Source organism: Pan paniscus, chromosome 14 (genome assembly GCF_029289425.2).
Source record: "Pan paniscus chromosome 14, NHGRI_mPanPan1-v2.0_pri, whole genome shotgun sequence".
In the NCBI taxonomy this organism is placed as follows: Eukaryota; Metazoa; Chordata; class Mammalia; order Primates; family Hominidae; genus Pan; species Pan paniscus.
In genome coordinates, this window is record NC_073263.2 from 101,627,262 (window position 1) to 101,652,970 (window position 25,709).

The 25,709-nt window shown below is 39.0% G+C and overlaps 1 protein-coding gene across 3 annotated transcripts in view; it reads left to right on the forward strand.

Moving 5' to 3' along the window:
• PCCA (propionyl-CoA carboxylase subunit alpha) overlaps positions 1–25,709 on the forward strand; it is a 439,968-nt gene that overhangs the window by 11,151 nt on the left and 403,108 nt on the right. For all 3 annotated transcript variants that reach the window (XM_034936916.3, XM_003832051.5, XM_034936917.3), the window contains exons 2-4: positions 2,691–2,768; positions 11,607–11,654; positions 11,759–11,827. In XM_034936916.3, the coding sequence (XP_034792807.3) occupies positions 2,691–2,768; positions 11,607–11,654; positions 11,759–11,827 (195 nt within the window). The remainder of the gene's footprint in view (positions 1–2,690; positions 2,769–11,606; positions 11,655–11,758; positions 11,828–25,709) is intronic.

The following is a 25,709-nucleotide window of genomic DNA, read 5'->3' on the forward strand; positions in this document are numbered from 1 at the left end:
CTGAGAGTTGACCCAAGTCTTGTGACTCTGAGGGTCAATGCCACTTCCTATGTGCCAAGCCATTTGCAGGCATTTCTTTTCTATTTGTGGAAAATACAGGAAATCATTATTCCTATGGGAGAGAACCAATGGCAATATGTTATTGGGGAGTCATTCTGCACACCCTGACCTTTCTCATTTTGGCTGTGATTGGCTAGCCTTTATAAACAGAATTGATTAAAGTTCTTTCTCAGAACCTTTGTTGCTAGGAAATACCTTACAAAGAATTTTGGACTGGGCTTGTAGCCAGTTTGTTACATGCTTAACAAAAACAACAAACGTTAAAATTCTGTGTAGAGGTCCAAATTAGCAGACTTCTACAAACGTTTTCCTTCATTTAGAAAATAAACTTTATGTTGTGGCTTTACACAAATGGTCTGAGTGTTGACCTGATTCTTCATTTTTGACCTTCCGTGAATGTCTCCCAGGAGGAAACAGGAACAGAGCCTTTATGGGGCTGAATCCAAACCAGTTCAGACTTGTCGTGGGAATGGTTCACATTGGTCGTTGTTCTGTTATAGTTGTGTTTGCTTGTACGAGTTCTACTTCTTATTCTTTTTTTTGTTGTTGTTGAGACAGTGTTTCGCTCTTTTTGCCCAGGCTGGAGTGCAACGGTACAAACTTGGCTCACTGCAACCTCAGCTCACTGCAACCTCCGCCTCCCGGGTTCAAGCGATTCTCCTGCCTCAGCCATCCGAGTAGCTGGGATTACGGGCATGCACCACCATGCCCAGCGAATTTTGTATTTTTAGTAGAGATGGGGTTTCTCCATGTTGGTCAGGCTGGTCTCGAACTCCCAACCTCAAGTGATCTGCCTGCCTCAGCCTCCCAAAGTGTTGGGATTACAGGCATGAGCCACCGTGCCCGGCCCGAGTTCTACTTCTGGTTACTGGGTAACCGGGAGGCATCTATGCTTTTTACAGCTTTAGGCCACATTATTACAAGTTCACATGTGTGCAAGCTCTGTGGAACAACATCATATCTTTGAGTAGATATTAGTGTTTATGTGGGAATTGCCACTGTTTTTCTTATCTAGAAATAAAAAATTTCGGAAAGCTCTTGACCAATCTGTGGTTAAATCTTATAACCATTACAGCCTCAGCCTGTGACCTTTGAAAAGTTAAAGTCCTTGGGACTCAACTTTGTCATGAAATTGGGGATAATACTCTTGTAACTCACAGTTATGCTTGAAGGAATATATGAGAGATAGTCTTGATCTTTAATAGGGACACAGTAATAATTTCCCATTCACAGTTCCTTCTTGTTCTTGGTCTTTTACTTGGTAAAGGTTTTATTTTATAAACTATATCTTTTTGTATCTTTTACCTCCACTTTTATACAGAGATTACATTTTTTAAATTAATTAAATAATTAATTAATTTTTTCTGAGGAGTTTCGCTTTTGTTGCTCAGGCTGGAGTGCAATGGCAGGATCTAGGCTCACAGCAACCTCTACCTCCTGGGTTCAAGCAATTCTACCTCAGCCTCCTGAGTAGCTGGGACTACAGGTGTGTGCCACCATGCCCCGCTAATTTTTTTGTGTGTGTTTTTAGTAGAGACGGGGTTTCGCCATTTTGGCCAGTCTGGTCGCAAACTCCTGACCTCAGGTGATCCACCTGCCTTGACCTCCCAAAGTGCTAGGATTATAGGCATGAGCCTTGGTGCCCGACTCTTTAAAAAATAGTTGTACAAATTTTTCAGTTCATTTAAAAATGTTGCTATAAAAACATTTTGTTTCTTATTTGAGTCGTTATCATCTTAGAAAGTTCTAAGAGGTGGTACCTGTTGGTTGCCTTTTGCTGATTTTTTTCCTCCATTTTTTTCCATCTAGCTTTAACAGTGACTACTGGGAAGTTCTCTCTCTGTCTCTGTCTGTCTCTCTGTATCTCTCTATCTCTTTTCTTTTTCTCCTTTCTTTTCTCTCTTTTCAGTGGGGTCTTGCTCTGTTGCCCAGGCTGGAGTACAGTGGTGTGATCTTGGCTCACTGCCACCTCAAAACTCTGGGGCTCAAGTAATACTCCCACCTCTGCCTCCTGAGTAGCTGGGATTCCAGGCTGTACCACCGTGCCTGGCTTAGTCACTTTTCTTAATGTTTTTAAGCATTAAGATACGCTTTCTTCACAAACAGTTCAATGAATGAGAAATATCCTTGATTACTGGTATTGCTTTTTCATATTTATCAGCCAAACCACTTTTGTACCAGAAAATGTGAAATAAGAAATCATGCTGAAGACATCAGCAAATATAAAAAGAATATTTTATTATGTTCTGGCCACTGTTAAATTTGAAGCTCCTTGAGACCAAGACTCTCGTTTTGTGTTTTTAAAAGTTCTGTGTGGTCTGTGACATTTCTGACCCTGCTCTATCCTTTTGAATGATCAGAAAGGCTTTCTTCAAATTTGCTTGGCCCCTCGACAATTCTTGTTTTGCTTTTCTGGAGATCGTTTTGATGCTTTTGGTTTCTCTTACATACCAAGGGGCTGTGTCTGTAGATATGATTTCCCTTTTGTAATTAGAATTATGGTATATTGCCTAGAACTACATTTATTGATCAGACACGTTCGCTAGAACCTAACTGGAAGAAATATCCTGAAAAAATGTTCTAAAGCCCATCAAGTATTTGCAATTTATTTTGCTTTCCTTTTTTTGTAGCATGTTCCGTACTATTCAAGACAGTGCTTAATGGTGTCCCGTAATCTTGGTTCAGTGGGATATGATCCTAATGAAAAAGTAAGTATTTAAAAGATATTCTCAACAACTAACTTATCATGGTTTTACTTTCTCGTCTCCACACTGTGTTCAGTGGACAGATGAGATTTTGTTAAGGCTGTGTGGTCATTGATCACTCTAGCATTGTGTGTTTCTATAGGTGCTCAGTCTTTAGGTATTCTGTTTTTCATTGTGGGCCACAGTCTGAATCTTTTTAATTTTGTATTTATATCTTTAGCAAAAATTGAATGCATTTACAATGTGTTTCCTTTGTTTCCAGCAGAATAACTAAGAAAACATTTGTTCTTAAAGACTGGGCATTTGAGAGATTTAATTAAACTATTGAGTTTTTCTTTCATTTACTTAATACTTTTTTTTTTTTTTTGAGATGGAGTCACGCTCTGTCACCCAGGCTGGAGTGCAGTGGTGTGATCTAGGCTCACTGCAACCTACGCCTCTGGTGGGGTTCAAACAATTCTCCCACCTCAGCCTCCTGAGTAGCTGGGATTACAGGCGCCCACCACTGCACCTGGCTAACATTTATATTTTTAGTAGAGATGGGGTTTCACCATGTTGGCCAGGATGGTCTCGAACTCCTGACCTCAGGTGATCCACCTGCCTCAGCCTCCCAAAGTGCTGGGATTTCAGGCATGAGCCACCGTGCACCTGGCCTCATTTACTTAATATTTATATTATTTATTTATTTATTTGTGAGATGGAGTCTTGCTCTTTTGCCCAGGCTGGAGTACAGTGGTATGATCTTAGCTCACTGCAACCTCCGCCTCCCGGCTTCAAGAGATTCTCCTGTCTCAGCCTCCTGAGTAGCTGGGATTACAGGTGCGCCCCACCACGCCCGTCTAATTTTTGTGTTTGTAGTAGAGACAGGGTTTCACCATGTTGGCCAGGCTGGTCTCAAACTCCTGACCTCAGGTCATCCGCCTGCCTCGGGCTCCCAAAGTGCTGGGATTACAGGCGTGAGCCACTGTGCCCAGCCTATATGATTCATTTAGATTGAAGGTAATTTTGTGTATTATAAATTTCAGGACAAGGGGTTTCTAATTAAAATGCTATTACAATAATGTTTGAGCCTTGTAGGGACTAGAAGAAGTGATTGGAAATAAAATATGGTTTCATGTCTTCATGGCAATGAAGGCATCGAAGTGGGCGGGAGTTTTGGTTAAGAAGGGATTGTTCAAGGTGAGTGTCATCAAAATACAACTGACAGGAATGATTATTTGAGAATGACATGTCTGAGGTATCTTCTGAATCATGTGCTGAAGTGCGCAATACTGCTTTCCAGATTCTTTTGAATCTGGAGGCCTGGAGGAAGAAAGAGTCTACATATCTTCAGTTCAGTAGAAATACAATGTGAAACACAGTTGCAGGGTGATATGGTTTGGCTCTGTCCCCATCCAAATCTCATCTCGACCTGTAATCCCCATGTGTTGAGGGAGGGAGGTGATTGGATCATGGGGGCAGTTTCTTCCATGTTTTTCTCATGATAGTGAGTTGGTTCTCACAGGATCTTAAGATCTTACAAGTGTTTGGAAGTTCCTCCTTTGCACTACTCTCCCCTGCTGCCTTGTGAAGAAGGGGCCTGCTTTCCTTCTGCCATGATTGTAAGTTTCCTGAAGCCTCCCCAGCCATGCGGAACTGGGAGTCAATTAAACCTTTGTTTATAAATTACCTAGTCTTGGGTAGTATCTTCATAGCAATGTAAAAACCAATTAATACACAGGGCAAATGTAATTTTCAATTTTATTTTTTATTTTTGAGATGGAGTCTTGCTCTGTCACCCAGGCTGTAGTGCAGTGGTGTGATCTTGGCTCGCTGCAACCTCCACCTCCCAGGTTCAAGCAATTCTCTTGCCTCAGCCTCCCGAGTAGCTGGGATTACAGGTGTACGTCACCATGCCCGGCTAATTTTTGTATTTTTAGTAGAGACAGGGTTTCACCATGTTGGGCAGGCTGGTCTCGAACTCCTGACCTCAAATGTCTTCCTGCCTCAGCCTCCCAAAGTGTTGGGATTACAGGCATGAGCCACTGCACTTGGCCAATTTTCAATTTTCTAATAGCCACATTAAAAAAAAGTAAACAGGCAAAATTAATAATATCTCAATATCTAAAATGTTATTTAAGTACATAATCAGTATAAAAAGTATTAACAAGACACCTTAGATTCTTTTTTTTGGGCCCTAAGTCTTCTAAATCCAGTGTATATTTTATACCTCTGGCATATCTCAGTTTGATTAGCCACATTTGAAGAGCCCAATAACCTCATGTGGCCAGTGGCTACTATATTGGATAGTGCAGGTCTATTGAATTAGTTATGATAAACTCCCTGTTATGAAAGCTGTAGTTTAATTTAAAATCTTCATCATAGGTGATATGCTTTGGGGTTCATGTATCCATGTGTTGCATTCCAATCTCGAAGTAATCAGCTATCCTAAGTGGCTACACTCTTAAGAGTAATTAACTAACATTTGTTGAAGAGGCCACATTATAGAGGGGTGGAATACTACAAACGGTTCAGCCATCTTTCTCCTTATACACTGGTAGCCTTCCTCATTAGCGTAATAACTGTTAGAAGTGGGCTATCAGCCAGGTGTGATGGCCCACGCCTGTAATCCCAGCACTTTGGGAGTTTGAGGCCAGTGGATTGCTTGAGGTCAGGAACTTGAGACCAGCCTGGCAAAACCCTGTCTCTACCAAAAAAAAAAAAAAAAAACACCCCACAAAAATTAGCTGGGTGTGGTGGCGTGCACCTGTAGTTCCAGCTACACAGGAAGCTAAGTTGGGAGGATCACTTGAGCCCAGGAGGTCAGGGCTTCAGTGAGCCATGATTGCACCACTGTACTCCAGACTGCTAGGCTAAAGGGCAAGATCCTGTCTCAAAAAAAAAAAAAAAAAAAAAGAAAAAAGAAAAGAGGAAAAAAAGAAATGGGCTGTCATTGAGGAAGTTTGTGATATTCGTCAATATATGTTATTGGCTATTGCTTTAGGGAAATTCTGTGCCTTTGTACTATTAGAATGTAATAATGTAGTTGGCCTTTAATTCTTTACCTTTAAGGATAATACTCGGGCCTGATCCCTAAATGAATAGTTCTGTGTTCAGCCACTTGTCTGGCGGATTCTTGATGGCTTAGTCTGACAGTATGGTTAGCCAAATCAGAATATTGTTTTTTTTTGCCTATGGTGAGCCTTTCTTGCAGTCTTTTGGAGCCTTACAAAGTACAGGAAGTTAAGATTTCACTGAACTTATCAAGCAGGTTTTATGATTCTTTTTATGTCTTAATAAATGTTTGTATGTGTGGACAGAGTTTGGTCTGGTACTTGCTTTCATTATAACCTCATAGTGAAGTTACAGAAATAGCTAACTGACCTCCCACATTGGTGACCACTGGTAATTACTAAAAATAAATAAATGTATGTAACTGTCTGGGTTTAGCACATTTATTTATTTATTTTTGAGACAGAGTCTCGCTCTGTCACCCAGGCTGGAGTGCAGTGGCATGATCTTGGCTCACTGCAACCTCCACCTTCCGAGTTCAAGCGATTCTCCTGCCTCAGCCTCCCGAGTAGCTGGGATTACAGGCACACACCACCACATCCGGCTAATTTTTTTTTGTATTTTTAGTAGAGATGGAGTTTCACCATGTTGGCCAGGCTGGTCTCGAACTCCTGACCTCAGGTGATCCACCTGCCTCCACCTCCCAAAGTGCTGGCATTGTAGGCATGAGCGACCGTGCCTGGCCCAGGTTTAGCACATTTAAAGAGATACGAGGGATAAAGGTGTAGAAGTGGAATCTCCTTGAAATTCACTAAGCATGTTTCGTCATAAATCCTGAAATCAATTCTGCTCCCTGCTATCTTTGCCATCTCCTTTGCTGTGCCCTGCCTAAGGTGACTGTGGAGAAACTGTGTTTCCCTCAGTGAGTGATGAATATTCTTTGGCACCTATTCATAGTACAGGTACATGTTCAGACTAAGTTGGTCGCTTCACCCTTCACTTGAGGGCTGCACTTAATCAGTCCTTTCTCCTTCCCGGATTCCTGCTGTCCTTGTAACCATTCATTAAATACTGACCTGGTTTATTTATACCTACTGTCCCAAGTGCAAGTAGACTTGGTCTTTGGTGTAATACGTATTTGTTAAATAAATTGATTCTCGTTTGAATCTGTTATTAACTCATTTCTTATTCCACATTTTATCAGTGACTTACATCATGTGCAAATTATCCAGGTGAAATTTAATCATTACTGAAAACGTTATTTTTTTTAACTTGAGTTTTAACAAGCTAACTTGTTGTCTTATGTATGTTCATGAGAATAAGGAAGATTTACTTATGGTAGCTTGCTTGGATCAAGACCATTAAGTTTCAGTTGGCCTTAAGTTAGTGTGAGCCAGTACAGTACTGTGTTGTTCCTGTCACACTGATGTGAGCTGGCTGGGCTCAGTGGCTTACGCCTACCGTCCCTGCGCTCTGGGAGGCCGAGACACGGGATTCCTTGAGACCCAGAGTTCCATATCAACCTGGGTAACAGAGCAAAACCCCGTCTCTTAAGAAAAAAAAAAGTGATCTTAGGTGTTATTAATAACATAGTGTTTAGAGCTTGCATTGTTATACTCTGATCACATTATATTATGATATTTCTGACATGAATACCTGGATGTGAACTCTCTGACTTTGCCACTAGTGAACTTTGTAAGTGATTTAAGGCAGGTGATTTGGCCTCATCAAGCCTTAGTTTTCTTATTTGTAAAACAGAGATATTATCAGAACTGACTTTGTGGGATTATTATGCTAAATATTGTCGTCATAGCCATTACCTGATAGATGAGATAATGCACAGAAGGGATTCATCACAGTGCCTGCTGTATACAAAACATGTCCTAAGTGTCGGCTGCTTAATGTCCTTAACTGAATTTTGCACATTTGGAAAGCAAGACTCAAAGCCCATGGATAGTGAGTAGCTGGGTGTAAACTCATGCCTGTCCTTTTCCAGAGCTGGTGGACTTACCCATTGTGCTGTATCCTTTCTCAGAAGAGTTGGGCAAGTGACCCAGTGTCCAGAGTTCTGCCGTCATTCCAACAAGTACCCAGTGCAGGGCCAGCTCAGTCCTCTTGGTCTCTGAATGGAGTGTGGTGCTAGCTATGGAGTTAGAGCCTGGGAGAGAGCATCTAAACCTAGGGAAGGGAAAGGAAGAAGGAGGGGTAGAGAGAGAATGGGTTAAGAGAAAAATAACAACAGCAAAAAAGATCCTTAGGAAATCTTTTACTTCAGATGACATTATTAGTACAGTTATAGAGCAGCTACTGCCAAAGTTCTTCATTATCTCTTCTGGTACCTGAATTCTCATCTATCTTCAAGGATCCAGGATCCTAATTTATAGTTGTTTTTTCCTGAGTGTCTTCAGGGTGCCTTATGAGTGACTCTCCACATATAGGATCAAGTCCCAGTTCCTTGAATGGCATATGAGTCCTTCCATCATCTGGACTTTTTTTTATCCTAGCTTTATTTGCCACAACTCTCCTAAGCATACCATGCGCTTCAGTCATATTGAGAATTCCTTGTAGTTGCTTAGTGCTACCCTCTTCTTCCAGTGTCACGGCCTTTACACATGCTGTTTATGTGCTCCCTTCTCTGTGTGTAGCATCCTGCACAAAGCCTTATTAGAGCATTTAACACAATTTGTTGTGTTTGTGCCATATTTTACTTTGAAGTTGCCAAATGCACTTGATATTTACCTGTAATTGTTGATGCAGAGGGGCAGTTTTAAGGTTGGGTTTAATTGATTTGTATGCATATTCTTTTATAGGCATAGCCTACCTGGAAGAATATATAGGAGACCAGTAACAGTGGTTGCCTTTTGGGCAGGGACTTGGGTGTCTCTTCAGTGTATCCCCTTTTGTACTTTAAAAATTCTGAATTATATGCATCTATGATTTATTTAAAAGAAAATTTTATGTATGGAAGATTAATTGATATGATTAGTTTTATTGGGTTTTATGCGCTAATTGGTAATACATTAATAGCCCTTAACAGAGAAGATGTGTCAGGTGCAGGTGTTTGTTTTGTTATAGCTTTTCCCCAGTTAGACAGATAGGGGCACACTCCTAAATTCATAACAGTCTGGCATGTAGCCCAAAGAGGTGAAGAACAGTAGCCATAGCTAATGCTGAATGAGTATGTATTACATGCTAGACGTTATTCTAAACACTTTAAGAGTGTTAATTCAAATCATTCTCACAACCTCTTGTGGCAGGTGCTGTTTTTACCCTTATTTTACATACCAGGAAATGAGAGGCAAGAAGGGTGACTTGTTCATAGCAGGACACACAGGAGGTGAACATAGAATGTTGGGAGTTCAGCCTGGGTGGCTTGGCTGCAGACTGACTCGTAATGACCATTCTGCTGCTTGAACTGAAATTAGAATGGGGATTCTTGCTTAATTCTTCCAGTGTTATCATGATTTGTTGTATTCGCTGTAACAATTGCTTAATATATAATTTCTAGGAGTGGTGTTTGTGGTGATTATCAGATGTGGTCTGTTTCACAGTTAATATTAACATCACATTTTAAAACCCATTTAAGAAAGTGTAAACATTGTGTTCTCAGGATATGCTTACTGTTTAAGAGGGGTTTACCATGACCATTTAAATACAGAAAAGTAGATGATTATGCATTCTCAGACCTGAGATGTGAGCAAGGCTCTGAGTGGCTTCGAGTTTTATCACATTAGAAGTTTACCTATTTTTAAGGCAGGGGCTTGGCTCGGGTTGGAGGAGTTAAGACATATATGATGTAAAGGTTAAACCAAGACCTAGCAAGCTTTTTTCACTTCTGAGATTCTGGACTTTTTCCTGTATGTTAAAATACTGCTCTAGGCCGGGTGTGGTGGCTCAGGCTTGTAATCCCAGCACTTTGGGAGGCTGAGGCAGGCGGATCACCTGAAGTCAGGAGTTCGAGGCCGGCCTGACCAACATGGGGAAACCCCATCTCTACTAAAAATACAAAGAAATTAGCCGGGCTTGGTGGTGCGCACCTGTAATCCCAGCTATTAGGAGGCTGAGGCAGGAGAATATGTTGAACCTGGGAGACGGAGGTTACAGTGAGCTGAGATCGTACCACTGCACTCCAGCCTGGGCGACAGAGTGAGACTCCATCTCAAAAAACAAACAAACAAACAAACAAACAAACTGCTCTAGGTTATATAAGAGTACTTTTTAAAAGATCATTTATAACTCTAACTCTTCTTTTAGAAATATAACTGACACTTTTTTTCTGTAGTTCCGTTGAACTTAAAAATAATTCACAAATACAGAAATTACCGTGTGCTAATGTGTATTACATCCAAATTACTTGGAATGGTGTGTTTTAAAAAACGATTAGCTTGTACAATTTTAGAGTAGGAAGAAAACCTTACTAAATAGCTTTCCATTTGAGTGCTACCAGTTTATGTGGAAATCAAGGCCTACAGAGATTGATTTACTTAAATAGGTCATTAGTGGCAAAGCTGGACTTGGGTTTAGGTCTCTAGATAAACACAGGATACACAACTTCTCTACTGTTTGGTCTCAGCTGCTTCAAAATTTGGTGGTTATTCAAACTTAACATTGTATTCAAATGGTGTAATCTGCTTAGTCTGGGCATTTTTGGATATATGCACAATTAGGTACCTATTCTGAGTTACTGAAAATATGCCCTGTCCCAACAGAGATAGCAGATAAATTATCAGACTTCCCTTTGAAAACAACTCATGACACTTAGAATTTCCCAGAATTTAGAAAATAAATTGTCAAGTAATTTTGGCCAAAGTGTTTTTTTTGTTTATTTATTTATTTATTTTTTGAGACGGAGTCTTGCTCTGTCACCCAGGCTGGAGTGCAGTGGCACGATTTTAGCTCACTGCAACCTCCGCCTCCCAGGTTCAAGTGATTCCTGCCTCAGCCTCCCAAGTAGCTGGGATTACTTGGGATTACCAGCACTTGGGATTACAGGCATGCACCATCACGCCGGCTAATTTTTGTATTTAAATTATTTATTTATTTATTTAGAGACGGAGACTCGCTTTGTCACCAGACAGGAGTGCAGTGGCGTGATCTCAGCTCACTGCAGTCTCTGCCTCCCGGGTTCAAGCCATTCTCCTGCCTCAGCCTCCCGAGTAGCTGAGATTAGAGGCACGTACCACTAGACCCAGCTCCTTTTTTTTTTTTTTTTTTGTATTTTTAGTAGAGACAGGGTTTCACCATATTGGTCAGGATGGTCTCGATCTCCTGACCTCGTGATCCACCCACCTTGGCCTCCCAAAGTGCTGGATTACAGGCGTGAGCCACCGTGCCCAGCCTTTTTGTATTTTTAGTAGAGATGGGGTTTTACCGTGTTGGTCAGGCTGGTCTCGAGCTCCTGACCTCGTGATCCACCTGCCTTGGCCTCCCAAAGTGCTGGGATTACAGGCGTGAGCCACTGCACCCGGGCTTGACCAAAGTCTTTTAGTGTCTGAAATATCATTTGAAGATTTTCTTTTGGCTACAGAATATGTAGATACCCCCATTGTGAATACATTAACATACTATGCTTTAACAAAGTAATTATAGAACCCGATCATATCAGATGAATTTTGTAGTTCCCTGGTTGTAAACGATTATACTATTTAATAACCTATTTTAATATTACCCTAAGTATTTATAGTACATTTAATATTACTCTAAGTAATATAGTATTTAATGTTACTCTAGGAAGTAATGTTTATTAGGATTATATTCAGTGTTGATGTTGGAAAAACTTGGTGTTTTTTGGTCTTAAACCATCGGTTTAAAAGTAACAATTTCTAATGAATGTGTTTTTTCTCTCTTCAGACTTTTGATAAAATTCTTATTGCTAATAGAGGAGAAATTGCATGTCGGGTGAGTAGAATTTTCGTCTTATTTTCCATTTTACTCTGAAATTATTTATTAAACCCCTTTAAGTGTGAATCACTATTAATAGACATTAATATATTTTAAAATAGGTTATTAGAACTTGCAAGAAGATGGGCATTAAGACAGTTGCCATCCACAGTGATGTTGATGCTAGTTCTGTAAGTATATTTTTGCTTTGTTTAAATCAAGACTTAATTTTGGGTCAAGCAGAAAAAGTGAGACATACAGGCTTTTTTTCTTGTCCTGCACAAGATACATTCAAGTTTAAAAACTGTTTACTTGTTCACTGTTGTGTTAAGCAAAATGACAGTATCAGTATCTTCTATATGTGCCGTAAGTATTTTCTTTTCATAGCTTTAAAAACTTAGACAGAAAAATTGCCAGGCTGATTGCTGGTCACCAAGTAGATTTAAGCAAAGCATGAGAAAATTTGAGTCAAAGATTAATGAAATGTTTACACAGTGCTCCCTTATGAGAGCACTTTCCCCCAGCATAACTTCAGTATCACTAAGGGAATGCTACAATTGTTTAACCTTTCCTAAATGCTTCAACGTGTTCAGCTGAAAGTTTGACAAAAATGAAAGATAGGCTAATGCTAATTGGATACGAACAAAAGAAGGTTTAGCATAAAGCAGATATACTTTTATTTGGTACTTTTAACACAGCAGGCCGTTTTTTTTTTTTTTTTTTTTTTTTGGGGGGACAGAGTCTTGCTTTGTTGTCCAGGCTGGAGTGCAGTGGTGTGATCTCACCTCACTACAACCTCTGCCTCCTGGGTTCAAGCGATTCTCCCGCCTCAGCTTCCGGAATAGCTGGGATTACAAGCACCTGCCATCATGCCTGGCTGATTTTTGTATTTTTGTAGAGACAGGGTTTCACCAAGTTGGCCAGGCTGGTGTTGAACTCCTGACCTTAGGTGATCTGCCTGCCCCGGCCTCCCAAAGTGCTGGGATTACAGGCTTGAGCCACCACACCTGGCCCACAGCAGGGATTTTTTTTAGTAGTAATGTTATGAATGAGTAGAAAAAAATCCCATGGGGAAAGAATGTAAATTATTAAATCTTTATGGCATGAAATATAAGTAGTTGAATACTAATGCAAGCATTGTTTCTCATTGTCTCATACTACTTTTGATAATGGGACCCTTTGGTAGGGTCCATCAGTTAATGACAGGGATATGTTCTGAGAAATGCATCGTTAGGTGAATTCAATATTGTGTGACCATCACAGAATGTACTTACACAAACCTTGATGATACAACCTAGTACACACCTATATGGTGTAGCCTATTCCTCCTGTGCTACAAACCTGTGCAGCACATGACTGTACTAAATACTGTAGGCAATTGTAACACAATGGTAAGTATTTGTGTATATAAGTGTATCTAAACACAGAAAAGGTACAGTAAAAATATAGTATAAAAGATAAAAAATGGTACACTTGTATAGGGCACTTACTGTGAATGGAGCTTGCAGGACTGGAAGCTGGTCTGGGTGAGTCAGGGAGTGATCAAAGGCCTAGGACATTACCGTCACTACTATAGACTTCATAAACACTGTATACTTAGGCTACACGACATTTATAGAAAAATAGTTTTCTTTCTTCAATAATAAATTAACCTTAGCATACCATAACTTTTTTAAATTATAAACTTTTAAATTTTGTCTTTACTCTTTGACTCTTTCTTTTTTTTTTTTTTTTGAGACAGAGTCTTGCTCTGTTGGCCAAGCTAGAGTGCAGTGGTGCAGTCTTGGCTCACTGCAACCTCTGTCTCCCGGGTTCAAGCCATTCTCCTGCCTCATCCTCTCCAGTAGCTGGGATTACAGGCATGTGTCACCACGCTTGGCTAATTTTTGTATTTTTAGTAGAGACAGGGTTTCACCATGTTGGCCAGGCTGGTCTTGAACTCCTGACCTCAGGTAATCCACCTGCTTTGGCCTCCCAACGTGCTGGGATTACAAGCGTGAGCCACCACGCCCGGTTTACTCTTTGACTCTTTCATAATAAAACAGCATAAAATGCAAACACTGTATAACTGTACAAAGATGTTTTCTTTATATCCTTATTTTATAAGCTTTTTTCTGTTTTTAAAGTTTTTTATTTTTCATTTATTTTTGACTTTTTGAACTTTTTTGGTAAAAACGAAGACTCAAATGCACACATTAGCCTAGACCTGCAGAGGATCAGGCTCATCAAGACATCAGTAGGCATGGGATCACATCAAGTTAGAAAGCTTCTACACAGCCAAGGAAACAACAAAATGAAGAGACAACCCACAGAATGGGAGAAAATATTTGCAAACTACCCATCTGATGAGGGATTAGTAACCAGAATGTATAAGGAGCTCAAACAACTCTATAGGAAAAAAAATCTAGTAATTTGATTAAAAAATGGGCAAAATGGCCCGGTGTGGTGGTTCACGCCTGTAATCCCAGCACTTTGGGAGGCCAAGCAGGCAGATCACTTGAGGTCATGAGTTTGAGACCTAGAATAAATAAATGGATGTTTAACCAGCCTGGCTAAGATGGTGAAACCCTGTCTCTACTAAAAATACAAAAATTAGCCGCGTGTGGTGGCACACATCTGTAGTCCCAGCTACTTGGAGACTGGGGCAAGAAGCTTGAACCTGGGAGGTGGAGGTTGCTGTGAGCCAGGATCGTGCCACTGCACTCTAGCGTGGGCGACCAGGCGAGACTATGTCCAAAGGAAAATAAAAAGGGGCAAAAGATCTGAATAGTCATTTCTCAAAAGAAGACATACAGATCACAAACAGGTATATGTAAAGGTGCTCGACATTATTGATCATTACGGAAATGCAAATCAAAAGTACAATGAGATAAAATCTTACCCCGGTTAAAACGGCTTTTATCCAAAAGACATAACGAGTACTGTCGAGGATGTAGAGAAAGAACCCTCATATGCTGTTGGTGGGAATGTAAATTAATACAACCACTATAAAGAACAGTATGGAGGTTTCTCAAAAAACTAAAACTATCATATGATCCGGCTGCTAGATGTACATCTGCTTCTAGGTGTACACCTAGCACCAGGGAAATCAGTATATGGAGGAGATATCTGCACTCCCATGTTTATTGTAGCATTTTTCACAATAGCCAAGATTTGGAGGCAACTTAAGTATCCATCAACAGATGAATGGGTAAAGAAAATGTACATATGTACGGTACCATTCAGTCATAGAAAAGAATGAGATCTTGTCATTTGCAATAGCATGGATGGAACTGGTGGAGGACATGTTAAGTGAAATAAGCCAGGCACAGAAAGACAAGTTTTGCATGTACTCACTCATTTGTGGGAGCTAAAAATGAAAACAATTGGACTCATAGAGAGAGAGTAGAAGGATGGTTACCAGAGGCTTGGCAGGGTGTATGGAGCGGAGGGGTGGGGATGATTAATGGGTACAAGAATATAGTTAGATGGAATAAATAAGAGCTTGTATTTGATAGCACAACAGGGTGACTACAGTCTGCAGTAATTTGTGGTACATTTTAGAATAATTTAGGGAATAGAATTGGGATGCTTGTAACACAAATAAATGAATGATTTAGATGATGGCTACCCCATTTATCCTGATGTGATTATTATACATTGTATGCTTGTATCAAAATATTTCATGTACTCCATAAACATATACACCTCCTGTATACCCACAAAAATAAAAAAAGACATCACTAGGCAAATAGGAATTTTTCAGCTCCATTATTGGAGCTGAAATGTAGATGCAGTACATTACCGACCAAGCTGTCATATGGCGCATGATTGTATTCTGATCTACAGGTAGACTTTTCAGACTTTGCAAAAGTGGTTTCAAAAGAATTGTTGTTAGGTTTTTCTCATTTGTACCTTCCCTGAAGCAGATGTGGTAGTTTTACATTTTAGAGACTTTTCACTACTTCTGGCTGAAAGCAGTAGGGAATATACCAGAGATTATGATACATAATTTATAATAAAATTTACCAGACCCCACAATGGAAGCAATTGCACACTCAGTCAAAACTTTCTCTTACTACGACCTACTTTAAGTCAATTTCTAGAAAGATACTATAAGTAAAAGCAGGATAATGATGGTGGGAATGTCAATAGTTTCATTTAAACCTCAACAGTAGGGTCAAATCTGCTATGTGGTTTCTGTTTCAGTCTCAAGGAGGCTGAAAAGGTGAATTCCTGTAACAGCATTTTTTGCATCCTCAGCACATGATCACAGAGGTTACTATCATAGCTAATCAGCTTTATAATATCAGTAATATGAAAAAGCCATGCTATTCAGATGTATTAATTTTTGCATGTTTGTTTTCAAGAGGTGAGCATTTTAAATGTAACTTGGAGTAAAAAACTTTATAGGCTTTGTATGTTAATTTCACATGTGGAAATGTAAATACTATTCCAGTAGGAAAATACTGCAACAATTGATTGCGAAAGCTATTCATTGTCTATTATAAACAACTAATTTTTAAGGTAATTATGCAAGGAAAAAGATGAATGGATACTGCACATATCAACTGATAAGTCACACAAGGAAGGAAAGCCAGCTAACTTGCAAACAATTAATGTTTGTTAGAAAAATGTTGGCTTTTAGAGATGATTATGCAGTTTACCTCTGTTGGTCCCTTCCCTCCAACATGTTCTTCAAAATTGTCTTCAGTATTCTTGGTCCTTCGCTCTTGCATGTGAATTTTAGGATGAGCTGGCCAATTACCCCCCTTCCCCAATTTTTAGCTACCATGAACAAGATTTTTATAAGTATAACTTTTGCATGTCTTTTTGTGAACATAATTTTGATTTTTTTTGGGTAAATATCTAGGAGTGGAGTAGCTGGGTCTTAGGGTAGATAAGGAGTTGGCAACCTTTTTTTGTTTGAAAGTAAATACATTTTTGTCTGGATAGCAAATATATTTTAGATTTTGCAGGCCCCTGTGGTCGCTGTTACATATGCTTCTTTTTGTTTTGTTTTGTTTTAACAACACTTTAAAAATGTGAAAACTATTGTTAGCTTGAGAGCTGTGCAAAAACAGCCCTTGGATCAGATTTGGCCAGTGGGTAGACAGTATTTTGCTGATGCCTAGAATAAATACATGCATGTTTAAATTTATAAGAAGCTGCTAAACAGTTCTCCTTCATGGTTGTATCATATTTTACTCCCTCCAGAAATGTCTAGGTCAGGGTGCTTTTGTGTCCTTGCCAACACTTGGTGTTTTCAGTCCATTTGATTTTGTGTTTTATTTTTAAGTGGTTGTGAAGCAGTATGTCATTGTGTGTTTAATTTTAGATTTTCCTGATGAATACTGATGTTGAGTACTTTTTTGTGTTATTGGTCATTCATTTATATTTTTTTCTGAAGCGTTTCTTCAAACATAATGAAAAAAATTAGAAAAGTAGTACCAGTATATTGGTATCAGTTTACTGTTATATACCAGTATAACGGTATCTGTATACCCTTCACCTAGATTCAGCAATTGTTAACATTTTGGCTTGTTTGCTTTATATCTGTATCCATATGTACATTGTGTGTGTGCATTTTTTTTTTTTTTTTTGGCTAAACAGTTTGAAAATAAGTTACAGGACATGGATGAAGCTGGAAACCATCATTCTCAGCAAACTATCACAGGGACAGAAAACAAAATACTGCATGTTCTCACTCATAGGTGGGAATTGAACAATGAAGACACTTGGACACAGGGCAGGGAACATCACACACTGTGGCCTGTCGTGGGGTCGGGGGATGGGGGAGGGATAGCATTAGGGGAAATACCTAATGTAAATGACGAGTTGATGGGTGCAGCAAAACAACATGAGACATGTATACCTATGTAACAAACCTGCACGTCGTGCACATGTACCCTAGAACTTAAAGTATATATATATATATATATATATATATATATATATATAAAAGCAGCATTAAAAAGAATCCCCTGTACAGGAAAAAGAAAAAAAAAGAGGCCGGGCGCAGTGGCTCACGCCTGTAATCCCAGCACTTTGGGAGGCTGAGGCGGGCAGATCATGAGGGCAGGAGATCGAGACCATCCTGGCTAACACGGTGAAACCCTGTCTCTACTAAAAATACAAAAAATTAGCAAGGCGTGGTGGCAGGCGCCTGTGGTCCCAGCTACTTGGGAGGCTGAGGCAGGAGAATGGTGTGAACCCGGGAGGCAGAGCTTGCAGTGAGCTGAGATCGTGCCACTGCAGTCCAGCCTGGGCGACAGAGCAAGACTCCATCTCAAAAAAAAAGAAAAAAAAAAAAAAAAAGAAAATAAGTTACAGACATTGTGGCATTTTACCCGTAAATACTATTCATCTCGCAATAATAAGTTTGGTTTTCTACATATCTATAATACCTTATGAAACCTAAGAAAATAACTCATTATTCTATAATATCATGTAATATGCCTACCACATTCAGGTTTCTCCAGTTGACCCCAGTTGTCCTTTTTAATATTTTTCTTTGATCCACAGTTCAATCAAGGTTCATGAGTTACATTTGTTTATTATACCTCTTTAGTCTCTTAATCTAAAATAGTGCCCCTATTCTCCCTCTTTTTTTGTTTGATTTTTATTATGTTGGCTTTTAGATATTTTGGCTTTGTATGATTATTTTCTCATGAATAGATTCAGATTAAATATTTGACAAGACTACTTCATAAGTGATGTTCTTTCTTTTTTTTTTTTTTTTTTGAGACAGGGTCTCTCTCAGTTGCCCGGGCTGGAGTGCAGTGGTGAGATTATAACTCACTGCAGCCTGACTTCCTGGGCACAAGCGATCCCCCCACCTTAGTTTCCCAAGTAGTTGTGACTACAGGTGCATGCCACCACGCCTGGCTAATTTTTGTATTTTTTGTAGAGATGGGGTTTCACCATCTTTCCCAGGCTGGTCTTGAACTCCTGGGCTCAAGAGATCCTCTTGCCTTGGCCTCCCAAAGTGCTGGGATTACAGGCGTGAGCCACCGTACCCCAGCCAGTAATGTTATTTTTTTAATAGTAATATCATAACAAGAGGTTCTTAATGTTGAATTGTTCTGTTGTTATGCTAAGTATGATCATTTGGTTTCATCAGGTCTTCCCATTATAATGGTACATTTTCTTTTTTTTATTAAATAATTTTTGGGGTGAGTTTTTGAATCCTTGTGAATATTTTGTCCCTCAACCACCTCTCATCTAATGTTTTTGCATCGATAATGAAAATTGCCTAAGCCTGATTACTTTGGTTACATTTGTCTTGTTTGCTGTCTGTGGAGTAAGCTGTTGATTTTCTGCTCCTTTTTGAATCTGCCTGTTTTTATGTATTATCTTTTTTTCTTATGTATTTGAGGCCTTTAGTATATTTATTTTTAGCATATTTAATTTAAAGAATCTATCATATTATTGTATTATTTCAAGTTTGTGGGTGTTTATTTCTATTCCTGACTCTTCCTCATAACATATTGTTTCCTCGCATGTTTAAATTTTGGTGTGTGATTTTATGTTTGGTGCTTTTGTTGTTGAATTTCAAGATGGTTTGGGTTATGGATTTGGCCAGGTAGGATAGGTGGTATATTTGTTTCCATCACACCCTCCAGGGTATCACTCATCTGGGACTAATTTTTATATTAAATTTTTGGCATAAAGATTGTCAAATTTTGAAGATAATGGGAAGAACAAAATGAGATTGCACACACACAGATACACACCTGTTGAATAGGCTCATGGTTTCTAATATCTAGAGACATTTTCCTTTACTTTGAACCACAGAGATACGAGCATAGGGTTTATCCTCTCTATTTCGTAGGTTGATTCCTCCCCCACAACCTTTCACTGAGAATGTAATCTTTGAGCCTCCTGGCTTTAGACAGAAGGGTTTCCTTCAAACCTCCAACTCACACGGGATCTGTTTCCTTTCTATGATTGTTAAAACCCAATCTTCTAGATTATTGAGATTCCCACCTTCACTCTCCAAGACTGGCTCTTGTGGATGCAGACTGATTTTCATTTTTATATTATTTATTTATTTATTTGAGCCGGAGTTTTGCTCTTGTTGTCCAGGCTGGAATGCAATGGCGCAATCTCAGCTCACTGTAACCTCCATCTCCTGGGTTCAAGCGATTCTCCTGCCTCAGCCTCCCAAGTAGCTGGGCTTACAGGCATGCATCACCAAACTACTGAATTTTCAGTAGAGACAGGGTTTCACGATGTTGGCCAGGCTGGTCTCGAACTCCTGACCTCAAGTGATCCACCCGCCTCAGCCTCCCAAAGTGCTGGGATTACAGGTTTGAGCCACCATGCCCAGCCAGATTTTCAGATTACTTTTTTTTTTTTTTTTTTTTTTGAGACAGAGCCTTACTCTGTTGCCCAGGCTGGAGTGCAGTGGTGTGATCATAGCAAACTACAGCCATGAACTCCTGGGCTCAAGTGATTGTCCTGCTTCAGCCTCCTGAGTAGCTGGGACTACATGCACATGCCGTTGTGCCCTGCTTCCTTTTTCTTTTTCATCCCTTGTAGTTTTTTTGTGAGCCAAGCTCTTCATTTGAAGGATGTTTGTTATATTTAATCTAGGTCTTTAGATGTTTCTAAGGAGGATTTGCAGGTTATTTAGTTGGCTTATTGTTGGTTTGTCTTAAAACAATATGACATCCTATTCTTTGTTGAGGAAATTCCCTTAATTTCTTTGAGAAATAAAGACTGATCTAGAGCAGTCTTAAAGTCAGGCTTTCCCTAGGAAAACAGTTCATTTATAATGATGAGATTAATGTGCCTGAATCCAGGGGATGAGGCTACAGGGAAGCAGTATAAAATACTCCAATGGGAATTGGTCAGGGCAGGAGAAAGCAAAATGGGAGTTAAGCCTCTTATTAAGTCATGAATTTTTTTAAATGTTTCATTTTCCAGGCCCTAGGAAAGCACGCTTATTATTCTCTGGGAAGATTTGTGGAGAATAGTTTATGAAGAGAAGACAATTCTAGTGCAAGAATGTAACCAGCTGGGATTTTGATTGATATTGCATTGTGTCTGTAGATCATTTTGGAGTGTATAGCTATCTCAACGTTTTTAAGTCTTCCTATCCATGAACATGTGATATTCTTCCATATTTAGGTCACTTGGATTTCTTTCAGCAATGTTTTGTAGTTTCATACTACTATAAGTGTAATTAGTTTTTTAATTTCAATTTTTTAAATTAGTTGCAAGTCTGTAGAAATACAAATGATTTTCATATAATGATTTTGATTCCTGTAAACTTGCTGAACTCTTTTATTAGTTCTAATAGTTTTTTAGTGGATTTCTTAGGTTTTTTTTTTTTTTTTTTTTTTAAGATGGAGTTTCTGTCACCCAGGCTGGAGTGTCGTGGCATGATCTTGGCCCACTGCAACCTCCACCTCCCGGGGTCAAGTGATTCTCCTGCCTCAGCCTCCTGCGTAGCTGGGGTTACAGGCATGCGCCACCACGCACAGCTAATTTTTTTGTACTTTTAGTAGAGATGGGGTTTCACCATGTTGGCCAGGCTGGTCTCGAACTCCTGACCTCAAGTGATCCTCCTGCTGTGGCCTCCCAAAGTGCTGGGATTACAGGTGTGAGCCACTGCGTCTGGGCCATAGGATTCTTTTTTTTTTTTCTCTCTTGAGACCGAGTCTCGTTCTGTTGCCCAGGCTGGAGTGCAATGGTGCAATCTTGGCTTACTGTAACCTCCGCCTCCCAGGTTCAAGCAATTCTCCTGCTTCAGCCTCCGGAATAGCTGGGACTACAGGCATCTGCCACCACACCCGGCTAATTTTTTGTATTTTTAGTAGAGGTGGAGTTTCACCACGTTGACCAGGCTGGGCTCAAACTCCTGACCTTGTGATCTGCCCACCTCAGCCTCCCAAAGTGCTGGGATTACAGGCATGAGCTACTGTGCCCGGCCAGGATTCTTTATATAAGATCATGTCATGTGTGAATAGAGATAGTTTTACTTCTTTCCGTCTGGATGCTTTTTATTTCATATTCTTGCCTGATTTCTCTGGCTTTAACTTCCAGAACAATGTTGAAGAGGTGAGAGGAGGCATCCTTGTCTTGTTCTTCATCTTACGGGGAAAGCATTCAGCATTTCACCCTTAAATTTGATTTAGGCTCTGGTATTTTCATAGACTTTCATTATCAGGTGGAAGAAGTTAATTGCTATTCCTAGTTTACTGAGGGATTTTTATCAAGAACAGGTGTTGCATTTTTTCAAATGCTTTTTCTGTGTTTACTGAGATGATCATGTGGTTTTTGTCCTTTATTTATATGGTGTATTGTTACATTAATTGATTTTTTTGGGTGTTAAACCAGCCTTGAATTCCTGAGATTAATCCCACTTGGTCATGCTGTGTAATCCTTTGTATATATTGCTGGATTCAGTTTGTTAGTATTTTATTAATTTTGTGTTCATATTTACAAGAGATATTGTCTGTAGTTTTCTTATGATGTCTTTGCTTGGTTTTGGTGTTAGTGTGATCCTGGCCTCATGAATTGGAAAGCTTTCTCTCATCTTCTAGTTTTTTTGGAAGAATTGGTATTAACTTTTCTTTAAATGTTTGGTAGAAATCACCAGTGAAGCCATCTGAATCTGGGCTTCTCTTTGGTTAGTTTTTGATTGTTAAATCTACCTTTTTACTTATTGTAGGTTTTTTCAGATATTCTGTTTCTTTAATCAGTGTCTGTAGTTTGTATCTTTCTACAAATGTGTCCATTTCATCAAAGTTTCTAGCTTATTGGTATAGTATTTTCTTATTTTTATTTTATAAGGTCAGTAGTAATGTCTCCTCTTTCATTCCTAAATTTAGACATTTGAGCCTTCCCTTTTTTCTTGGTCACTGGCCTAGTCTGTTCAGGCTTGTTATGGATTGTCATAGTCTGGGTGGCTTATAAACAACAGGAATTTATTTCTCATAGTTCTGGAGGCTGGTAAGTCAAGATTGAGGCACTGTTAGATGTTGTCCCTGGTGAGGGCTCCCTTCTTAGTTTCTTAGTGGAGCCTTCTTGCTGTGTCCTCACATGGTGGAAGGAGCAAGGGAAGGATCTCATTCATGAGGTCTCTGCCACAAGTGTTCTGAAATAGCATTCCAGAAGTACAAGGTGATACAGTTAGTCAAGAGCTATAAATTGGTGGATAGGAAAGGCAAAAATAAGAAGATTGTATTGAGTTTCTAGTTATACAATGAACTGAATAACTCCTTTTCTTTTGAGACAAATTCTCACTCTGTCGTCCAGGCTGGAGTGCAGTGGCACCATCTTGGTTCATTGCAACCTCCGCCTCACAGGTTCAAGCATTCTCATGCCTCAGCCTCCCGAGTAGCTAGGATTACAGGTGCCTGCCACCACGCCTGGCTAGGTTTTGTATTTTAGTAGAGTTGGGGTTTCACCATATTGGCCAGGCTGGTCTCAAACTACTGACCTCAGGTGATCCACCCTCCTCGGCTTCCCAAAGTGCTGGGATTACAGGCGTGAGCCACTGCACCTGGCCCTGAATAACTCTTTAGAAACAGAAAAAAATCTCTGGTGGTTGGTTAAATAGTAAATATAAATAAATCTATAAATTTCCTATATATCAATAAGGTAGAAAATACAACAAGAAATGTAACCTTGTAGAAGCAATGGAAATGATAAAACACTGTATGATGTGAATTTAAAATGAAATTTTTAGGACTTACATGAGGACTTCTTATTTTTGTATAGGGAAACCGATTTTTAAAAATGCTCTTTTCTGTACATTTTCTATTAAATCCTAATATAACAACATAATGGGGGGGGATTGACAAAGAGTAAATATGCAAGAATAGCCTAGATAATTCTGAGGAAAATTGATGGGGAGTAGCCTAACATATTAAAATACATTTTAATACATTGTAAGTCAGCAAGAAGACATAGGTCTATGGAATACATTTGTTAGATTTTAGGCAGTGGGATGATGTGGGAGGATTTTTGAGTTGTTAAAGAGGGTCTCATGAATATTATGTGGATTTAGAAGACGAGGTAATTCTAGGATTGCTTGCCTCTAATTTACTGAGATTTTTAGGTATCTCAGAGAAGATAAGAAATATAAGGAATGAGAAATGTTTAATGGCTTTAGTGACTAGGAGTTTCTAAATGGACACATGGGCCCATTTCATTAGTTTGGTGAATAGTGAGAGCAAAGAATTTGGGAATTTAAGATTTTGTACTTCTCCAAATGAATGTTTTAAGTATAAAGACTAGTATGTCTTTCCACAAAAATGGTAAAATATATTGTCACATTTATATCAAACTGCTAAAATAAGTTTTGATATTTTTTAAAAAATGAGATCTCATCAGGTTAAATGAAAAGAGTTGAGAATCTTCATTCCCAAAGAGGAAAATGATTCTGTACATCAACAGAATCATTCAACCTTTGACTGTATTCTCTATCTACGTTCCTAAATTGAACCTATCTATACATATTTTGTTGCTTTGTCTGTGTACAGTCATGTTGGATTTAAATGAGAAATATCTGATTTTACCACGTTGAAACAAGAACCTAAAATTAGGGAAGTATTCACTGTGACTCACATCTTACCCAGGCAGCCTGCTGTTGAAAGGATGATCCCTGGTGCGCACTGTAGTCTCAGCCTCAGGATTCTATAATGAGATTGAGTGGGGTTTCCTGTGAGCACTCTGGGGTGATTGACAGTAAGGTGAGGGCAGTCATCACTTTTTATGCCTACCCTTGATGATATGTCCCTGCTGTCTGGGGAGGGACCGAGGACGAATAGGACTTGGTGATGTCTAAGTAATTAGTGTATGTTGGTTCCAGCTGAACAAACTGGAGGGTAATGATCAGGTAAATGGAAATGGAACACATTAATGCAGACTAAGGTATAAAAGACCTTAGGGTTAAACTTTTCAACATTTTATGGGATTATTAGAATATCTTTATTTCATTTTTTATATTTACATGTCTCTGTATATACATACACTTATTTATATTTTTGTCAGTGTATCTTCAGTTTTACCTTAGATGTATATAGAGATGAAAGCAACTTAAATGTGAAAACCTCAAACGCTTTTTTTCTCCTTTACATGATTTCAGAATATTTTCAAACTTTTTCTGTTTGGAAAGGAGTTAAGGTTCTTAATTAAACTTTTTTTTTTAAATTTCACAAAAATTGTTAATGGACTTGTTTGGAGCTGATGCCTATCACTGATCCTCAAATAGGAGCAAATGACTAAAGTCAGGCTTGGAAAACTTTTTTGGGGTGTTAACTGAAAAGTATCAGGTGACCTTTTATTTGTGTGTGTGTGTGTGTGTGTGTGTGTGTGTGTGTGTGTGTGTGTACTTGAGAATGTTATATTTCAGTAACATTTTCTTAAACTGCCTTTTCTTAGTAAAGGATATTTTAAAATGATGGCTGTCCTGGTCCATGTTTCACAGTTGGTCTTAATTAGATCAGAAATATTTCCAGACATTTAGGTTGCAATAGGAAATCTATAGGATTCTTAATTTATTCTTACAAAAGGTATTTATAGTTGCCATTCTTCAATATTAACTTTCCTTATCAACAGCAAAAAGTCTTGCGGCAAAGCCTCTGGAGAGTGACTGCAGTACTGCATTTAATGGGAAGGGAGGAATTGTTTGCCTTAGTATATAGTTTTGAATCTGGGAGTCTGGTAATTAGGTAATCAAAGCGTTTAAAAAATGGCATAATGGCTTTAAAACTTGCTATTGCTCACTTTTCTTATAAAACTTAGCTTTCAGAAATCTTTTTAGATTAAGAATACAATGTACCTACTATGCAAATTTAAAACAATAGACTTTTCATTAAAGAACTAACCAGGAGAAGAAAGCATTTAAGATGTGTAGACATTTCTTTTCCTTTTCTTTTTTTCTTTTATTGTCTTTGGAAAAACTTATTTTGCAGAAACAGTATACTGTATCAATTTTAAGTGTTTTGATTATCTTTGACTTGGCTAAATTATTTTCTCTGCATTTTTGGGTAAAATGGAATAGGATGGGATTCCTGGTAGGTATTTGTTCTCATTAATACTATATTTAATTGGAGATCCTGCAGAATAGTAGCAGGA